The sequence below is a fragment of the Heptranchias perlo genome, chromosome 4, assembly GCF_035084215.1.
Source record: "Heptranchias perlo isolate sHepPer1 chromosome 4, sHepPer1.hap1, whole genome shotgun sequence".
Classification (NCBI taxonomy): domain Eukaryota; kingdom Metazoa; phylum Chordata; class Chondrichthyes; order Hexanchiformes; family Hexanchidae; genus Heptranchias; species Heptranchias perlo.
This window is the reverse complement of record NC_090328.1, coordinates 96,868,481-96,885,466: the sequence shown is the minus strand read 5'-3', so window position 1 is coordinate 96,885,466 and position 16,986 is coordinate 96,868,481. Positions and strand designations below refer to the sequence as shown.

Sequence of the window (16,986 nt, the reverse complement as noted above, 5' to 3'; positions counted from 1 at the left end):
GCCAAACTCCACATTCTACTACCCAGTTCTGCCAAACTCCAGATTCCCCCCTCACAGTGTTGCCCAAGTATCTTCTCCACCCATGCTACAAAAACCCAAAAGCCCAATTGCAGTGCTACCAAACTCGAAGACATCCAGGTAAATCTTGCTGAAGCCTAGGATCTTACCCTAATGCTACCAAAACCCAAGACCATCCCCCAGGCTACATAAGCACAAGACCTATTCAGTACTGCTAAATATCGTCTGTCTAACTCCAACTGATATGTCGGATATAATATTGCTGTGTATTCCCAGCTTCAAAACTGGTGAGGGATACAACAACAACTTGCATTTATCAAGCCCCTTTTGATGTAGAAAAACATCCCATGGCACTTAAGAAGCATAAGAAAAAATATAGGCGTGGAGCTAAAGGAGGAGATAGTAGGATCGGTGACCAAAGTCTTGGTCAGAAGTGGATTTTAAGCAGAAGGGGTGGAGAGACAGAGGGGTTTAGGGAGGGAGTTCCAGAGTATGGGACCTAGGTAGCTGAAGGCAGGGCTGCCAGTGGTGGGGCGAAGGGAAGAGTGATGCATAAGAGCCTAGAATCAAAGGAGCGTGGGGGGAGCTGCTGCAGGAGTTAGAGGTAAGGAGGGGTGAGGCCATGAAGGGATTTAAACATAAAGAAAAGAACAGTGGTTGTATAGGTAAGAGCGAAATCAAATGAGGGCAGTCCCGTGAGCAGGACAGTGGAGGATAGTCGATGATGTGGTCAATCGTGTCTTCATTGCTTGTCCAACTGGATGGCAAAAATCTCCTCCAATTAAATATTGGGAAGACCGAAGCCATTGTCTTTAGTCCCTGCTGCAAACTCCGTTCCCTAGCCACCAACTTCATCCCTCTCCCTGGCCACTCTGAGGCTGAACCAGACCATTCACAACCTTGACGTCCTATTTGACCCTTAGATGAGCTTCCGATCACATTCGCACCATCATCAAGACTGCCTGCTTCCAACTCCGTATAATCGCCCGTCTCCGCCCTGCCTCGGCTCATCTGCTGAAACCCTCATCCGTGCCTTTGTTACTTCCAGACAGGACTATTCCATTGGTCTCCTGGCTGGCCTCCCATCTTTCACCCTACATAAACTTGACCTCATCCAAAACTTTGCCCATATCCTAGCTCACATCAAGTCCCATTCTCCCATCACCCCTGTGCTCGCTGACCTGTATTGGCTGCCGGTCTGGAAATGCCTCGATTTTAAAATTCTCATCCTTGTTTTCAAATCCCTCCATGGCCTCATCCCTCCCTGTCTCTGTAACCTCCTCCAGTCTCACAACCCTCCGAGATCTCTGCGCTCCTCCAATTCTTGCCTCTTGCGTGTCCCCAATTTTAATCGCTCCACCATTGGCAGCTGTGCATTTAGCTGCCTAGGCCCTAATCTCTGGAATTCCCTTGCTAAACCTCTCTGCCTCTCTACCTCTCTTTCCTTCTTTAAGACGCTCCTTAAAACCTACCTCTTTGATTAAGCTTTTGGTTACCAGTCCAAAACCACCTTATGTGACTCAGTGTGAAATTTTGTTTGATAACGCTCCTGTGAAGCACCTTGGGATATTTAACTATGTTAAAGGCGCTATATAAATGCAAGTTGTTATGTCAAAGGCTGTAGAGAAGTAGAGACGACGAGGAACAATAATGCACCATGGTCACAGTTCATGACTTTGGTTAGGGCCATTTCAGTGCTCTGGGAGTGGCAAAAAAACTGATTGGAGGGATTCAAATAGGGAGTTCTGGCAGACATGTGCATGGATCTGGAAGGTGACAGCGCATTCAAGGACCTTGGAGAGGAAAGGGAAGCTGGAGATGGGGCAATAGTTAGGAAGAACAGAGAGGTGAAGGAGGGGTGATGGCAGTTTTGAAAAGGAGGGGGGGACAGTGTCTGAGGAAGGGGAAGTATTTACAATGTCAGCTAGTATGGGGGCTAGGAAGGGAAGATGGGTGGGTCCAATTGTGCTTGATGTGGCTAATACAAATTAAATGCACATAGATTAAAAAATAAAGACCACTCATTTATGGTTTTCACAGAATAATGGACAGAGTTATGAAATTCTATCAAAAATTCCAGAATGCCATTTAGTAAAATTAAAATTTGATTTATTTACTCATTAAATGAGTATCTCTCTCATGATGTAAACACCCCTACTGTTATAATAGAGTATCCTGACTCACTGTAAACAGCACCATGGGAGATTTTTGAGTGTGTTAATGTTCTTTTACAAAAGAAAAAGTCAGTATTCCTTGGATTGTTAGTGCATGGGTCTGTTTTGAATGCTTCAGGATAGCAAGCAGCTGAGGTAATCCACTGTTTAGAAGTTGTGCTGCTCTGATTTTGATGCACTGAACCTGAACAAAGACTAGGTGAAAAGCACGGTCAAGGTCATTGCAGAATTTGTGCAATTTAAGAAGGAAAGTACACACGTGCATTACCTGCATGTGGAGTGGATACTAGTTTGTGAGCTCTAGTTTTTGTACTCACTTTTTAAAAAATATATAATTTAAATTGCCTATAATTTAGAATATTTAGACAAATTTGTTCTGCAAAATTGAGACCACCTATTGTGATGGCAAGGCTAATACAATAATGTCTTAATCACTTGTATAAAATGTTAAGAAATAACTACGCATCTATTTTAATTTAATTTTATTATGAGTTGCTAGCCAAAAGAGAGACTTGTATTTTATTTTCAAAATATAAAATGGCAAGCCATCTCAAATCACCTCAGTGGCTTCTGTGGAGATTATTAAATGTATCCATCTTTATGGATTTTTGTACAACAATATTTTACAATGTACACAAACGGTTAGCTGATTTTTCTGGCTGAGCTGCACAAATTGTTCTCTGTGCATATTACAACTTTAGGGTCCTGCCTTGGATATTCTCTCTGGTAAAAGATTGCTAGTCACTCCTGTAAGTGGTCAGAACATCTCAAGTTTAGAGGTGTTTCTGTACTGCCCAATGTCTGTCTAGTATCCACTCCACATAGCGAAACCCAGGGGTATATCAATAGTATCTCCTTTTCATCTGAACTGGATATTTGTGTCTTTCGCATGTGCGCTTCAATCTCTTCAAAGGTGGACCGAGAAACTACTTGGTGAGCTGAGACCAAGTAGGAATCACTAAGCTGCTTCATTTCACAGTGAGTGAACATATAGAACAATAGTTATGAACAAATTCAGTGTTTCAATCAATACAGCTTGTCTTGTCTTTGTGTAATAATGCAAAATAATGAAAATGCCAAGCTTCCCACATCAGTGGGCCGTTTTACTATATTTAAACAAAATAACTTCTATTTACCTTTCTGTCTGCTACACTTCTGAGCTTGGCCAAAGCTTGCCCACACACACAGCTTTCTGTTTAAAGCCTGACTGGTTGCCTGTGTCTCTTTTATTTATCACCTCTGTTCACAGCCAGAAAGGACCAGAAACTTCACAATATAGTATGTGATCACTTTGCTGAACACCTCCACTCTGTCCTCAAGCGTGACCCTGACCTGCTGGTCGCTTGCCGTTTTAATTCCCCGTCCCACTCCCACTCTGACCTCTGTCCCCGGCCTCTTACACGGTTCCAATGAAGCTCAACGTAAGCTCGAGGAACAGCACCTCATTTTTCATTTAGGCACTTTACAACCTTCCGGACTCGACATTTATTTCAATAACTTCGGGTCATAACCACTGCTGGAAATGGTTCTGCTGTTGCCATTCACAGCTCCTCTAGACCGATCTTTTGTTTCTTAACTTGTCCCATTACCACCTCCTTGCCTTGCTCCATCATCCCTTTTTTGTCATTTAATCACTCTTGCCCTCTACCCTATCACAGACCTTCCCTTTTGTTCTTGCCTCCCCTCCCCTCTTTACCCCCCCCTTTATCCTGGCTCTGTACTTGCTTAAAAACTTTAACTCTTTAACATCTTCCAGTTCTGACAAAAGGTCTTTGACCTGAAATGTTAACTCCGTTTCTTTTTCCACAGATGCTGCCTCACTTGCTGAGCTTTTCCAGCGTTTTTGTTTTTATTATAGTATGTATGAGGTGTTTACAGATTACAGAGATGGGCTAATGAATTGCTTATTGTTCAGTCCTTGGGGAACTGGTTTTATTAACATATTAACCACCTCCTCTAGGTGTTATCTTTAAACTTGTGTGAATATACTATGCTTTAAAACCCCAGCATTTAAAAGTAGCCCTTTTCCCCCCAAAACCTTGCCATGGAAAAATGGTCAAAAAATTGTGCAATGTATCAGTGGGCAACTAAGTTGATAAGTGGGGTTGTGTATCTGTGCTCTAAGGAAAGTCTGTCTATGGGTACTAGGAATGTTTACATTGGGGAAAAGACAGCTTAGAAGTGATCTTATTGAAGTTCTTAAAGGTTCGTTCACACTGCAGCTACCGGTCTGAGTCCGGTAGCTACAGTTCCAACAAAGATCCCGCATTTCCTTTCACCTCAACAACCCTCCCGCCACCCCAAAGGAAATCAAGATTGCTTTCAAACTACTTCTATATTAGATAAACAGTTGGACTATATCCTGGTGTTGTAAGATTCCTTACATTTGTCAACCCCAGTCCATCACCGGCATCTCCACATTATGTTAGATGAGTGAAGGAGTAAACATGAATAACGGGTATGCGTATCCACTAATTATTGTGGTGAATGTGTATTTTAGGCTCGACATGTCTGCTCCCTGCTTGAGTTTCAGTTGATAAAGACTAAAAGAAAGACTTGCATTTATACAGCGCCTTGCACGACCTCAGGGCGTCCCAAAGTGCTTTACAGCCAGTGAAGTACTTTTTTTTGCAGCATAGTCACTGTTGTAATGTAGGGAATCTTACAACACCAGGTTATAGTCCAACAATTTTATTTGAAAATCACAAGCTTTCGGAGATTATCTCCTTCGTCAGGTGAGCGTGGGACTCCTAATGTAGGAAACACGGCAGCCAATTTGCACACAACAATCTCCCACAGCTATGTGATAATGACCAGATAATCTGTTTTAGTGTTGTTGGTTGAGGGATAGATATTGGCCAGGTCACCGGGGAGAATTCCCCTGCTCTTCTTCGAAATAGAGCCATGGGATCTTTACGTCCACCTGAGAGGGCAGACAGGGCCTCGGTTTTTAACGTTTCATCCGAAAGATGGCACCTCTGACAGTGCAGCACTCCCTCAGTACTGCACTTGAGCACAAAATCCAGGTTGATACTCAAGTCTCTGGAGTGGGACTTGAACCCACAACCTTCAGAGATAAGAGTGTTACCTACCGAGTCGCAGCTGACAGTACTACCCACTGAGCCACAGATGGATAAAATGTATTTATTTCAGACGTCCCTCTTTGTGTCGACATTCCTTTGTCCTACATACTGTTTCTTTCCACCTTCAGCACTGACCCTAATATGACAGCGCTTGAATATTGGTATGAGCTGGACAGCTTCACCATTTATATTTGCAAAATGATCAGGAGTGAAGTCTGTAAATAATGTGATTTTTTGAGTAAATGACCCTGTGTAATAATTGTGTAACACTGCACTACACAAAGAATAAGTCACGGAGAGGTCTGCCCAAATTAGAAAGAAGGAAAGAAGGCTAGATTAATTACCTGGAAAGACAAGTGCCCTTGTAACATGGTGTGCTTTGTACTAGTAATTTTGTGCCGGTACATGCTGTAGCAATCATTACACATACAGCTACGGGTACTGGTACCTGCTATAGCAGATAATACATATACACCACCTGATTACAGGTGCACGCTATAGGAGTCATTACATTTACTTCTAACGGTACATGCTGTAACAGTCATTATGTGTACACCTACAGGTACATGCTATTGCAGCTATTACGTGTACATCTTCCAGTATGTGTCACGGTAGTCATTACATGTACGCTTACAAGTAGATGTTGTAGCAGTCATTACATGTATACCTACAGGTACATGCCGTAGCGCTCATTAGATGCGCAGCTACAGGTACACGCTGTACCAATCTTATGAACATCAGCAATAGAACCAATTTTTTCACTCTCTCCAGTGTTCCTCCTTTACCCCACCTGACACATGCTGGGTTTTGATTTAGCTGGCTGTTGCACCCCTCCAGCACTTCACCCACCTCGCCATTCTTCAAGTATGAGACTAGAACTCTGGGGTGGAGGTGGGCAGTAAAAACTGGTAGAAGTGATTCCCAACAGTTGACATGTCTGAGGTTAACAGATGTGATTCTTCAGTGAGTATTATTGACTGCATGAAGGGAAAAATACAGGCTTCATCCCAAGCATCGTGAATCAATGTAGCGGAATTACATGATGGTTGCTTAAACCAAATTGCTAAAAATCAGAATTTGTTTTTACTTAAAATGGAAATTGGATATCTAAAGACTTTGCCATCAAATACTGATATCATGTAATCCTTGGGTTAAACTAACCTAAACCTAGAATGAATATCCAGATCTGTTGCCTTTTTGGCAGCTTAACTGGAATTTTTAAAATTGCCGTCGTCTTATTTTTGGTTATACCATTCATAGTATGCAATATATAAGGGATTTAGAATTGTGCAGACAGCCCAGGCGAATGATTCTGCAGAGTTGTAATGATGAGGTACTCTAGTGCTTTTGCCTTCCAAATCTGTCTACGCTGCGATCAAACTACGGTACTAAAGAGCTCAGCAGTGCAAAGTGTAGTTATGTCCATTTAAAAGGTGGACAGCAGTGTAACTGGCAAGTAGATAGTTTTACGACAGATATTTGTGTAAACCTGATTCGCAGAATTACAGCAGAGTAGGAGGCCATTTGGCCCACCATGCCTGTGCTAGCTCTTCACCTGGTGCTATTTCTTCTAACCCCATTTCCCTACCTTTCCCCCTATCCTTTTATATTATTTCTAATGTTTAATGGAAAAGGACCTGCTAACTCTTGTTTTTCTATGTGACATCACATCGAGACTAAATCATATTCGCCGGTTGGAGGTTGTTGACCAGAATTCACTTTTAAAATTTATTTTTAATTCTTGCTTTCTTTTTCTCCCCTTACACAAGCTGCCCAATTTCAGCCAATTGGATTGGCACACAATTGCTGTCAAGGCAGCAGGGATACAGTAGAACTCTTCCCCCACCCACCATTAAATAGGTATATAGCCTCTGATGATTAGTTTTGGAACCATACCAAAAGTCTTCACAAGAGTCCAAAGGACCATGCAGTTAGTGATTGTTGTGTATTGAGTATTTTCTTCGGATAACTGTACTTTCCACCTCACCTTGTTTGGAAAACAACGTTATCATTTGTTGAATATTCTAAAGTAGAACTGGAGATACGTTCCAAATGGTAGAATATTTTCATTCACCATCTCCTCCATGTAATTTTAAAGAGGGTGCAGGAACAGACAGACCTGGAGGTTCACATACACACATCTTTGAAGATGGGTACGGTAGCATAGTGGTTATGTTACTGGGCTAGTAATCCAGAGGCCTGGACTAAAATCCAGAGTCATGAGTTCAAATCCCGCCACGGCAGCTGGCGAATTTAAATTCAATTAATTAAATAAAAATCTGGAATTAAAATACTAGTATCAGTAATGATGGCCATGAAACTACCGGATTGTTGTAAAAACCCATCTGGTTCACTAATGTCCTTACCCGGTCTGGCCTATATGTGACTCCAGACCCACAGCAATGTGGTTGATTCTTAATTGCCTAGCAAGCCACTCAGTTGTAAAATCTCGCTACGAAAAGTCATAATAAGAATAAAACCGGACGGACCACCCGGCATCGGACCACTAGGCACCGGACACGACAACGGCAAAACACCAAGCCCAGTCGACCCTGCAAGGTCCTCCTTACTAACATCTGGGGACTTGTGCCAAAATTGGGAGAGCTGTCCCACAGACTAGTCAAGCAACAGCCTGACATAGCCAAACTCTCAGAATCATATCTTTCAGCCAACGTCCCAGACTCTTCCATCACCATCCCTGGGTATGTCCTGTCCCACCGGCAGGACAGACCCACCAGAGGTGGCGGTACAGTGATATACAGTCAGGAGGGAGTGGCCCTGGGAGTCTTCAACATTGACTCTGGACCCCATGAAATCTCATGGCATCAGGTCAAACATGGGCAAGGAAACCTCCTGCTGATTACCACCTACCGTCCTCCCTCAGCTGATGAATCAGTCCTCCTCCATGTTGAGCACCACTTGGAAGCAGCACTGAGGGTAGCAAGGGCACAAAATGTACTCTGGGTGGGGGACTTCAATGTCCATCACCAAGAGTGGCTCGGTAGCACCACTACTGACCGAGCTGGCCGAGTCCTGAAGGACATAGCTGCTAGACTGGGCCTGCGGCAGGTGGTGAGCGAACCAACACGAGGGAAAAACTTACTTGACCTCGTCCTCACCAATCTACCTGTCGCAAATGCATCTGTCCATGACAGTATTGGTAGGAGTGACCACCGCACAGTCCTTGTGGAGATGAAGTCCCGTCTTCGCACTGAGGACACCATCCAACGTGTCGTGTGGCACTACCACCGTGCTAAATGGGATAGATTCAGAACAGATCTAGCAGCTCAAAACTGGGCATCCATGAGGCGCTGTGGGCCATCAGCAGCAGCAGAATTGTATTCCAGCACAATCTGTAACCTCATGGCCCGGCATATTCCTCACTCTACCATTACCAACAAGCCAGGGGATCAACCCTGGTTCAATGAGGAGTGTAGAAGAGCATGCCAGGAGCAGCACCAGGCGTACCTAAAAATGAGGTGCCAACCTGGTGAAGCTACAACTCAGGACTACATGCATGCTAAACAGCGGAAGCAACATGCTATAGACAGAGCTAAGCGATTCCACAACCAACGGATCAGATCAAAGCTCTGCAGTCCTGCCACATCCAGTCGTGAATGGTGGTGGACAATTAAACAACTAACGGGAGGAGGAGGCTCTGCAAACATCCCCATTCTCAATGATGGCGGAGTCCAGCACGTGAGTGCAAAAGACAACGCTGAAGCGTTTGCAACCATCTTCAGCCAGAAGTGCCGAGTGGATGATCCATCTCAGCCTCCTCCCGATATCCCCACCATCACAGAAACCAGTCTTCGGCCAATTCGATTCACTCCACGTGATACCAAGAAACGGCTGAGTGCACTGGATACAGCAAAGGCTTTGGGCCCCGACAACATCCCAGCTGTAGTGCTGAAGACTTGTGCTCCAGAACTAGCCCCACCTCTAGCCAAGCTGTTCCAGTACAGCTACAACACTGGCATCTACCCGACAATGTGGAAAATTGCCCAGGTATGTCCTGTCCACAAAAAGCAGGACAAATCCAATCTGGCCAATTACCGCCCCATCAGTCTACTTTCAATCATCAGCAAAGTGATGGAAGGTGTCGTCGACAGTGCTATCGAGCGGCACTTACTCACCAATAACCTGCTCACCGATGCTCAGTTTGGGTTCCGCCAGGACCACTCGGCTCCAGACCTCATTACAGCCTTGGTCCAAACATGGAGAAAAGAGCTGAATTCCAGAGGTGAGGTGAGAGTGACTGCCCTTGACATCAAGGCAGCATTTGACCGAGTGTGGCACCAAGGAGCCCTAGTAAAATTGAAGTCAATGGGAATCAGGGGGAAAAGTCTCCAGTGGCTGGAGTCATACCTAGCACAAAGGAAGATGGTAGTGGTTGTTGGAGGCCAATCATCTCAGCCCCAGGGCATTGCTGCAGGAGTTCCTCAGGGCAGTGTCTTAGGCCCAACCATCTTCAGCTGCTTCATCAATGACCTTCCCTCCATCATAAGGTCAGAAATGGGGATGTTCGCTGATGACTGCACAGTGTTCAGTTCCATTCGCAACCCCTCAGATAATGAAGCAGTCCGAGCCTGCATGCAGCAAGACCTGGACAACATCCAGGCCTGGGCTCATAAGTGGCAAGTAACATTCGCGCCAGATAAGTGCCAGGCAATGACCATCTCCAACAAGAGAGAGTCTAACCACCTCCCCTTGACATTCAACGGCATTACCATCGCCGAATCCCCTACCATCAACATCCTGGGGGTCACCATTGACCAGAAACTTAACTGGACCAGCCATATAAATACTGTGGCTACGAGAGCAGGTCAGAGGCTGGGTATTCTGCGGCGAGTGACTCACCTCCTGACTCCCCAAAGCCTTTCCACCATCTACAAGGCACAAGTCAGGAGTGTGATGGAATACTCTCCACTTGCCTGGATGAGTGCAGCTCCAACAACACTCAAGAAGCTTGACACCATCCAAGATAAAGCAGCCCGCTTGATTGGCACCCCATCCACCACCCTAAACATTCACTCCCTTCACCACCGGCGCACTGTGGCTGCAGTGTGCACCATCGACAGGATGCACTGCAGCAACTCGCCAAGGCTTCTTCGACAGCACCTCCCAAACCCGCGACCTCTACCACCTAGAAGGACAAGAGCAGCAGGCACATGGGAACAACACCACCTGCATGCTCCCCTCCAAGTCACACACCATCCCGACTTGGAAATATATCGCCGTTCCTTCATTGTCGCTGGGTCAAAATCCTGGAACTCCCTTCCTAACAGCACTGTGGGAGAACCGTCACCACACGGACTGCAGCGGTTCAAGAAGGCGGCTCACCACCACCTTCTCGAGGGCAATTAGGGATGGGCAATAAATGCAGGCCTTGCCAGCGACGCCCACATCCCGTGAACGAATAAAAAAAAATGTCAGAACAAGTTGATATGGCTGTTTTTAAAAAAAAACACATATGGGATCTTTGGATTTATAAATCGAGGAATAGAGTACAAAAACAAGCTAAACCATTGTATATCACTGATTAGGCCTCAGCTGGAGTATTGTATCCAATTTTGGGCGCCACACTTTCGGAAGAATGTCAAGGTCTTGGAGAGGGTGCAGAAGAGATTTACTAGATTGGTACCAGGGATGAGAGACTGGAGCAAATGGGATTGTTCTCCTTAAGCAGAGAAGGTTAAGTGGAGATTTAATAGAGGCGTTCAAAATTATGAAGGGTTTTGATAAGAGTAAATAGGAAGAAGCTGTACCCACTGGCAGGAAGGTCGATAACCAGAGGACACAGATTTAATATAATTGGTAAAAGAAATGGGGGGGGGGGAATGAGAAACCATTTTATGCAGTGAGTTATTATGATCTGGAATGCATTTCCTGAAAAGGTGGAAGCAGATTCAATAGTAACTTTCAAAAGGGAATTGGATATGTACTTGACCAGGAAAAACTTGCAGGGCGATGGGGAAAGACTGGGACTAATTGGATAGCTCTTTCAAAAGAGCTGTCAGGCACGATGGGCCAAATAGCCTCCTTCTGCGTTGTAAGATTCTATGATTCTCTAATCTGAATTGTTGCAAACATTAAAGAAGAAATTGTAGGGTCCTTATAAATTATTAGTACACATTGCTGCTTTCGTAATTCATTTCCAGTACAATTTTTAACAATCATTTCTTCTGCTCTTTTTTTAAAAAGCATGTTTCAAAATGAATTTTTTGATTTGACCTACAGAGAATTGCCAGTTACTGCTTTACTGAGACAACAGCAATCGTATATCATCAGAAATCTCAGTGCTTGCTGCTCCCGGCTAACTGCCCAGTTGTACCGTATGCTTGGCGTCTGTGTCGACTAATGTTTTGCTCCATGATGAGGCCAAATGTGCTGTGTAATTCTGCCGATTTTTGGAGACATTGACAGTTTGGAGTCACTAGTGTGACCACTTGGAAGAGGTGGCATTGGACCACAGGTGCTGCTTACTGCAGCTGGTGCTGAGCAGCTTTTTGTTTTAAATTTAAAATTTTAAAAAAATTCTTGGGTGATCTGTATTGCTTTTAAATTCTTAATAACCAAATAAAAATGAATTTCTCTAATACTGGCAGGAATGTGTAGGTGAGCAGTGCTGTTTTTGATTGTGTGCCTGAGCAGAGCTCAGGTTTTCCTGACTGAGGTGGGGAGTATATCTATTTAGAATCCTCTCAGAAGTGCACTCGACACTCTAGTATTTTATGAACACTCCGGGAAAGTACCCATGTCAAGATACAGCTTTTCAAAATTAGATTTCATAAAAAGAGTCTTACGAGTGCTGCAACGGATAAGTACTTTCTTCTGTTGATGGTTATCCTGCACTCCTGTGAAATGGAGAATCAGAGTTCCTTTATTTCCGTGCCATCTCAATAGCAAGCAATATGATAGCATGAAAGCTGCTGACAGGCTCTCCACTGTAAGCAGTAGCTGCTGTCAGTAAGTGGAACCTTTCATTTTAAAATTTGGTGCATAAATGAAATGATTAAGTACATGCTATAATTAAATTTGTTTTTATAAGGAATGCTTTAGGATAAGCTCATTCTACATTCCCTATTGTTCACTAATTGCAAGTAGAAAAGTGATCGTGACAAGACTTGTTTGCAGACAAAGGAAAATTTTGAACTGGGAAATAAGGATTGCTGCAGTTGGAAAAACTATCACTGGCTCTTTTTCTGTTTTAACAGGGTCATGGATTTTCCAGGGCACTTTGAGCAAGTCTTCCAGCAGCTGAACTATCAGCGGCTTCATGGGCAGCTCTGTGACTGTGTGATTGTTGTTGGGAACCGCCATTTCAAAGCCCATCGCTCTGTGCTTGCGGCATGCAGCACCCACTTTCGTGCTCTCTTTACTGTCCCAGAGAGTGATCAATCACTGAGCATGATTCAGCTCGACAGTGAAGTGGTCACAGCAGAGGCTTTTGCAGCCCTTGTCGAAATGATGTACACGTCCACTCTTATGTTAGGAGAGAGTAACGTTATGGACATGCTGCTAGCAGCCTCCCACCTCCACCTGAATTCTGTAGTGAAGGCTTGCAAACATTACTTAACGACCAGGACTGTACCTATGTCCCCTACAAGTGAAAGGCTTCAGGAGCAAAACGCTCGTATGCAGAGGTCCTTTCTGCTTCAGCAGCTGGGTTTGAGCTTAGTAAGTTCTGCTCTCAGCTCCAGTCAGACAATGGATGAGCAAGTCAATGTGAACTCGTCACTCCGCCATCACTTGGAGGATCAGTCGACTGCATTTCCTGTCAGGAGGCTGCAGAAAAGGAAGGCCATTCCTGATGAAAGATCAAAGCAAAGGATGAGACCTTCCGTGGATGAGTCTATCATCACTGAAGCAACGTCGGATAATGGACAAGCTGTGGTGCATACATGTGAGGAACTATTCACACCAGACTCCCTGAAACTGGGAGATGGCTCTAAAACCGATGCTACTGTTGAAAACCACGTGGAAAGTGCTATCATGTTCGAACAGGCCTTTAGCACACCAGAAGATAATCAGGTGCCCAGTCAGTCAGACAACAGTGGAGTAGGCCATTCACAAACATCTGTGGCTTCTCAAGCAACTCACATTGAAACTGCTTTCAACCAAGATTCTGCTAATGAGAAATCAGATTTTCACTCTGAGACTACAGAACTTCACGAGAATGGAAGTGAGGATCAGGTCCGAATTGTCGTGAAAGCTGAACCATTGAGCTCACCTGATCCTCAAGATGAGGCAAGTGACGTTGCCTCACAGGCTGAAGGTAGTGAGTCGGTGGAGGTGGAAGGAGGAATGCCTGGTGCAGAAAAGCTAGAGCTTAGCCCAGAGAGCAGTGACCGGAGTTTCTCCGATCCTCAGTCTAGTACCGACAGGGTCACGGACATACACATGCTAGAATCTGCAAACAACACTGATATCAAAGCTCCCTTTCACATTTCCAGCTTTTTGAATAAGAACCGAACAAACAGCTACAGTGGGAGCCAGAATGCTGATGACAACATTCCGAACACGACGAGTGATGGCAGAATGGAAAGTGAAGCTAATTATTTAATGAGCCCAGTTTCTGCTGGTGCCAACTCTGCAATGGCGGCAGCTCGAATGGAAAATCCGTTTAATGATGGTCCTGATTCTCATTTCATGCGACCAATGCAGGACTTACTGGGCCTGTCCTGTGTTCAGCCCTCAGGTTACAAAGCCGGAGGAGAACCATTCAGATTAGACTTTCCCAGGCCTGGTTCTGGATTGCATTCTCTTTCCAGACAATCCATCATTTCATCACGAGGAGGAGCCAGTAATTTCCCAGGTTATCGCCGCATTGCTCCTAAAATGCCCATAGTGACCTCTGTTGGAGACGGAGGTTCCGTTTCCCAGGACACTAGCTCTAATTCCCAGATGCGAATGTTAAACAATACCTCTTCCACTTTTGAAAATAATCATTCTTTGCAGTCAGGCCCTCCCCAGCTGACACGGGCATCTGCAGATGTACTTTCAAAGTGTAAGAAGGCCATGTCGGAACATAATGTTTTGGTGGTGGAAGGTGCCCGTAAATACGCCTGTAAAATTTGCTGCAAGACCTTTTTAACATTAACGGATTGCAAGAAGCACATCCGTGTTCACACGGGAGAAAAGCCCTATGCATGTTTAAAATGCGGGAAAAGATTCAGTCAGTCAAGTCACTTGTACAAGCATTCCAAAACGACCTGTTTGAGATGGCATGGTAGCAGCTTGCCAAGTACTCTGCTTTGAGATTAGACATTCAGCACGACTGTGTTCACTGCGCTAAAGGGTGTTTTTTTTAAAAAATTGTGCTTGTAAAATGAAAGGTGAAAATAAGACTTTCAACTGCTGATCAACAGCAAAGTGTCAGTAAGGTGCTGAGTTCAGGGCAAATTAAATTTTGTAGAATTTAGTAACTGTATATATGTACTGCACTTTTATATGCTCTTAAGCTGTTTTGTTTCAGTAGTTGCACACTAATGCAAATTTGCAAAGTGAGTAGTACAGAATTGTCTGTCTATGTATTTCCAAAAATATAGCTTGTGTTTTATCTCTAAGATGTTTAAATCCAGCTACAACGAAAGGAGGAGATCTGCAAACTGAATCTGTCGACCAGTGGGTATCTATCTATCTATCTAATTTATGGGAGGGAGGGGGTAGAGGAGGGAGAGGTTTGAACTTTACCATCTACTGTTGAACAAGTCTTTAAATAACAATGCCATTGTGCAGAAGGAGGACTCCAAGACCGGTACATTCAATGCTTAGAGTACATCCTGATCTTTCAAATCTATAAATGATAGTCTGGTACTATTTAGCACCATCAATAGCACTAGGTAGATGTCTAGTAGAATTGTCAGATGTAACAGCTGAAAAGAGGAAAGTATTGCAAAACTTGGGTTATGAATGAAGAGATTTGCCTCGATCAGAAGTGAAATGAACCCAGTTCCTAGTGGGCTCTGGTCTGCAACACAAAATTGTCCAGAATATGTCATTAAATCTTCTTTTATGGCAGTGGGGAGAGGCACACTTGTGCAGCAGGGGTTTCTGAGCTTGTGGAGGTGGAGCTCTACCCTGTATTAATCCCATGCTATATACGATTTGTAAGTACAATGGGTGCCATTTACATTAGGCACAATTTGACCAAACAGTGGGGTAAGCCCAGTGTGTTAATAGTACCGCATACATGGTTTGTCATTCTAGACCGGATTATTGATTCGTGCTGACATACTGATCACACATATTAACTTTCTCCACGAGCCAATTGCAGCTCCTGATTACCCAGCTCATGCTCCCAGTTCTGAGCTCCGATCCTTCTGCTCTAAAGCTCTCCTTGCCCTCACTGACTCCACATTTGGCATACGACAACGTCCCTCCCGATACACCAGACAACTGTATATCATGGACAAGACGGTGCTGTGTGAATTAGTCCTTCAGGAATGACTTGAACTTGACTGACACTGGGTGCAGGGAGATAAAATATTTCCCATTTCTATCTCCCCATCTTTTACAAGCACAAAAATTGAATTTTTATGGCAACCCTTTTGTTTAAATAAGAAAATGACTGTACTGGTGTCATTTTATAATCTGTTTTACAGTATACTTTTGGTCTGGAATATTCATTCATAAGCTTCCAAGTGCAACACAGTTTTCCAGGATATTATGTCAAGGGTTTATGGATGCTATTGATGTCTCTACAGGTTTGTGGAAACTGCTGCAGTTCTATTGAAGATTGGCATTAATTGAGTGCACAGCACTCTGAACATACACTGCCCTTTAACTGTGATATATCTTTTGACCGCAAATATCTAAAATGGAAACTTTAAATCTATTTGGAGGGCCCCTTAAGTTTTTTCTTAAAATCATCTCTTGAAATATTAGGAATCTATTACTTGTCAGTATTTAGAATTGGAGACTCTCCATTACACAGAGGACCAGAACCTTTCTTCAGCCCATCCAAAGTCTCAGCTGTAAGGATCCACTGCCACGAGCTGTATTGAATCTGAAGCAATGGGAAAGGTGTTTATATTATACTATGAGTATGTGAAGAGCCTTAAGCTACTAGTTACCCTGACTTGAGATTGATATGCCAAAAAAAAATTGCTAAGGAATGAGACTAAAAGAATAACGGTGAAAAAGTCAAAGTATACTTACTGTGTAGTTTAAAGTAATTTTGTACAGTAGTATAAACAGAACATATGGTCTCTGTAAAAGGTCAATAAACTGTATGATAATGAATAATAAAATTCATGTCCACCAAAATTCTTGAGAATATTATTTAAGATTCATTGTTATGTGGGATACTTTATACAGTGGTGGTGCAAGTTGTAAAACAATGAACACTACAATTTACAGGATGTCTGAATCACTTTGCTACATTCAAATTAGTCCCCAGAGGGAGGAGGAATCATTCAAGCAAAGAATGAGTTTAAATTTAATTTTCTAATTCATTGAATTGAGTGTGAAGTTACACTAAATTGCAATACAATTGTGTGAATATTACTTAGTGACATATTAATACAGGTAAGAGTACATCATTGCAATGGTATTACCACCCAACCTGCAGGCTCTTGGCTCCCAGCATGTTCAACTAATTACTTGACTCTAATTTCTTTTTAAAGGAAATGCATTACTGTTCTGACCTCAATATAGTGGACTTTGGTAGTACAGGTTATTTTTGGGAGGTAAGATTGAAAGAAAGA

At 43.6% G+C, this 16,986-nt stretch overlaps 1 protein-coding gene across 2 annotated transcripts in view; it reads left to right on the top strand.

Annotated features, from left to right (window-relative positions):
- LOC137321125 (zinc finger and BTB domain-containing protein 5) overlaps positions 1–16,536 on the top strand; it is a 56,739-nt gene extending 40,203 nt beyond the window's left edge. For both annotated transcript variants that reach the window (XM_067983350.1, XM_067983349.1), the window contains exon 2: positions 12,493–16,536. In XM_067983350.1, coding sequence (XP_067839451.1) covers positions 12,497–14,536 — 2,040 coding nt within the window. In that variant the 5' untranslated portion in view covers positions 12,493–12,496 and the 3' untranslated portion in view covers positions 14,537–16,536. The remainder of the gene's footprint in view (positions 1–12,492) is intronic.
- Positions 16,537–16,986: the final 450 nt, after the last annotated feature.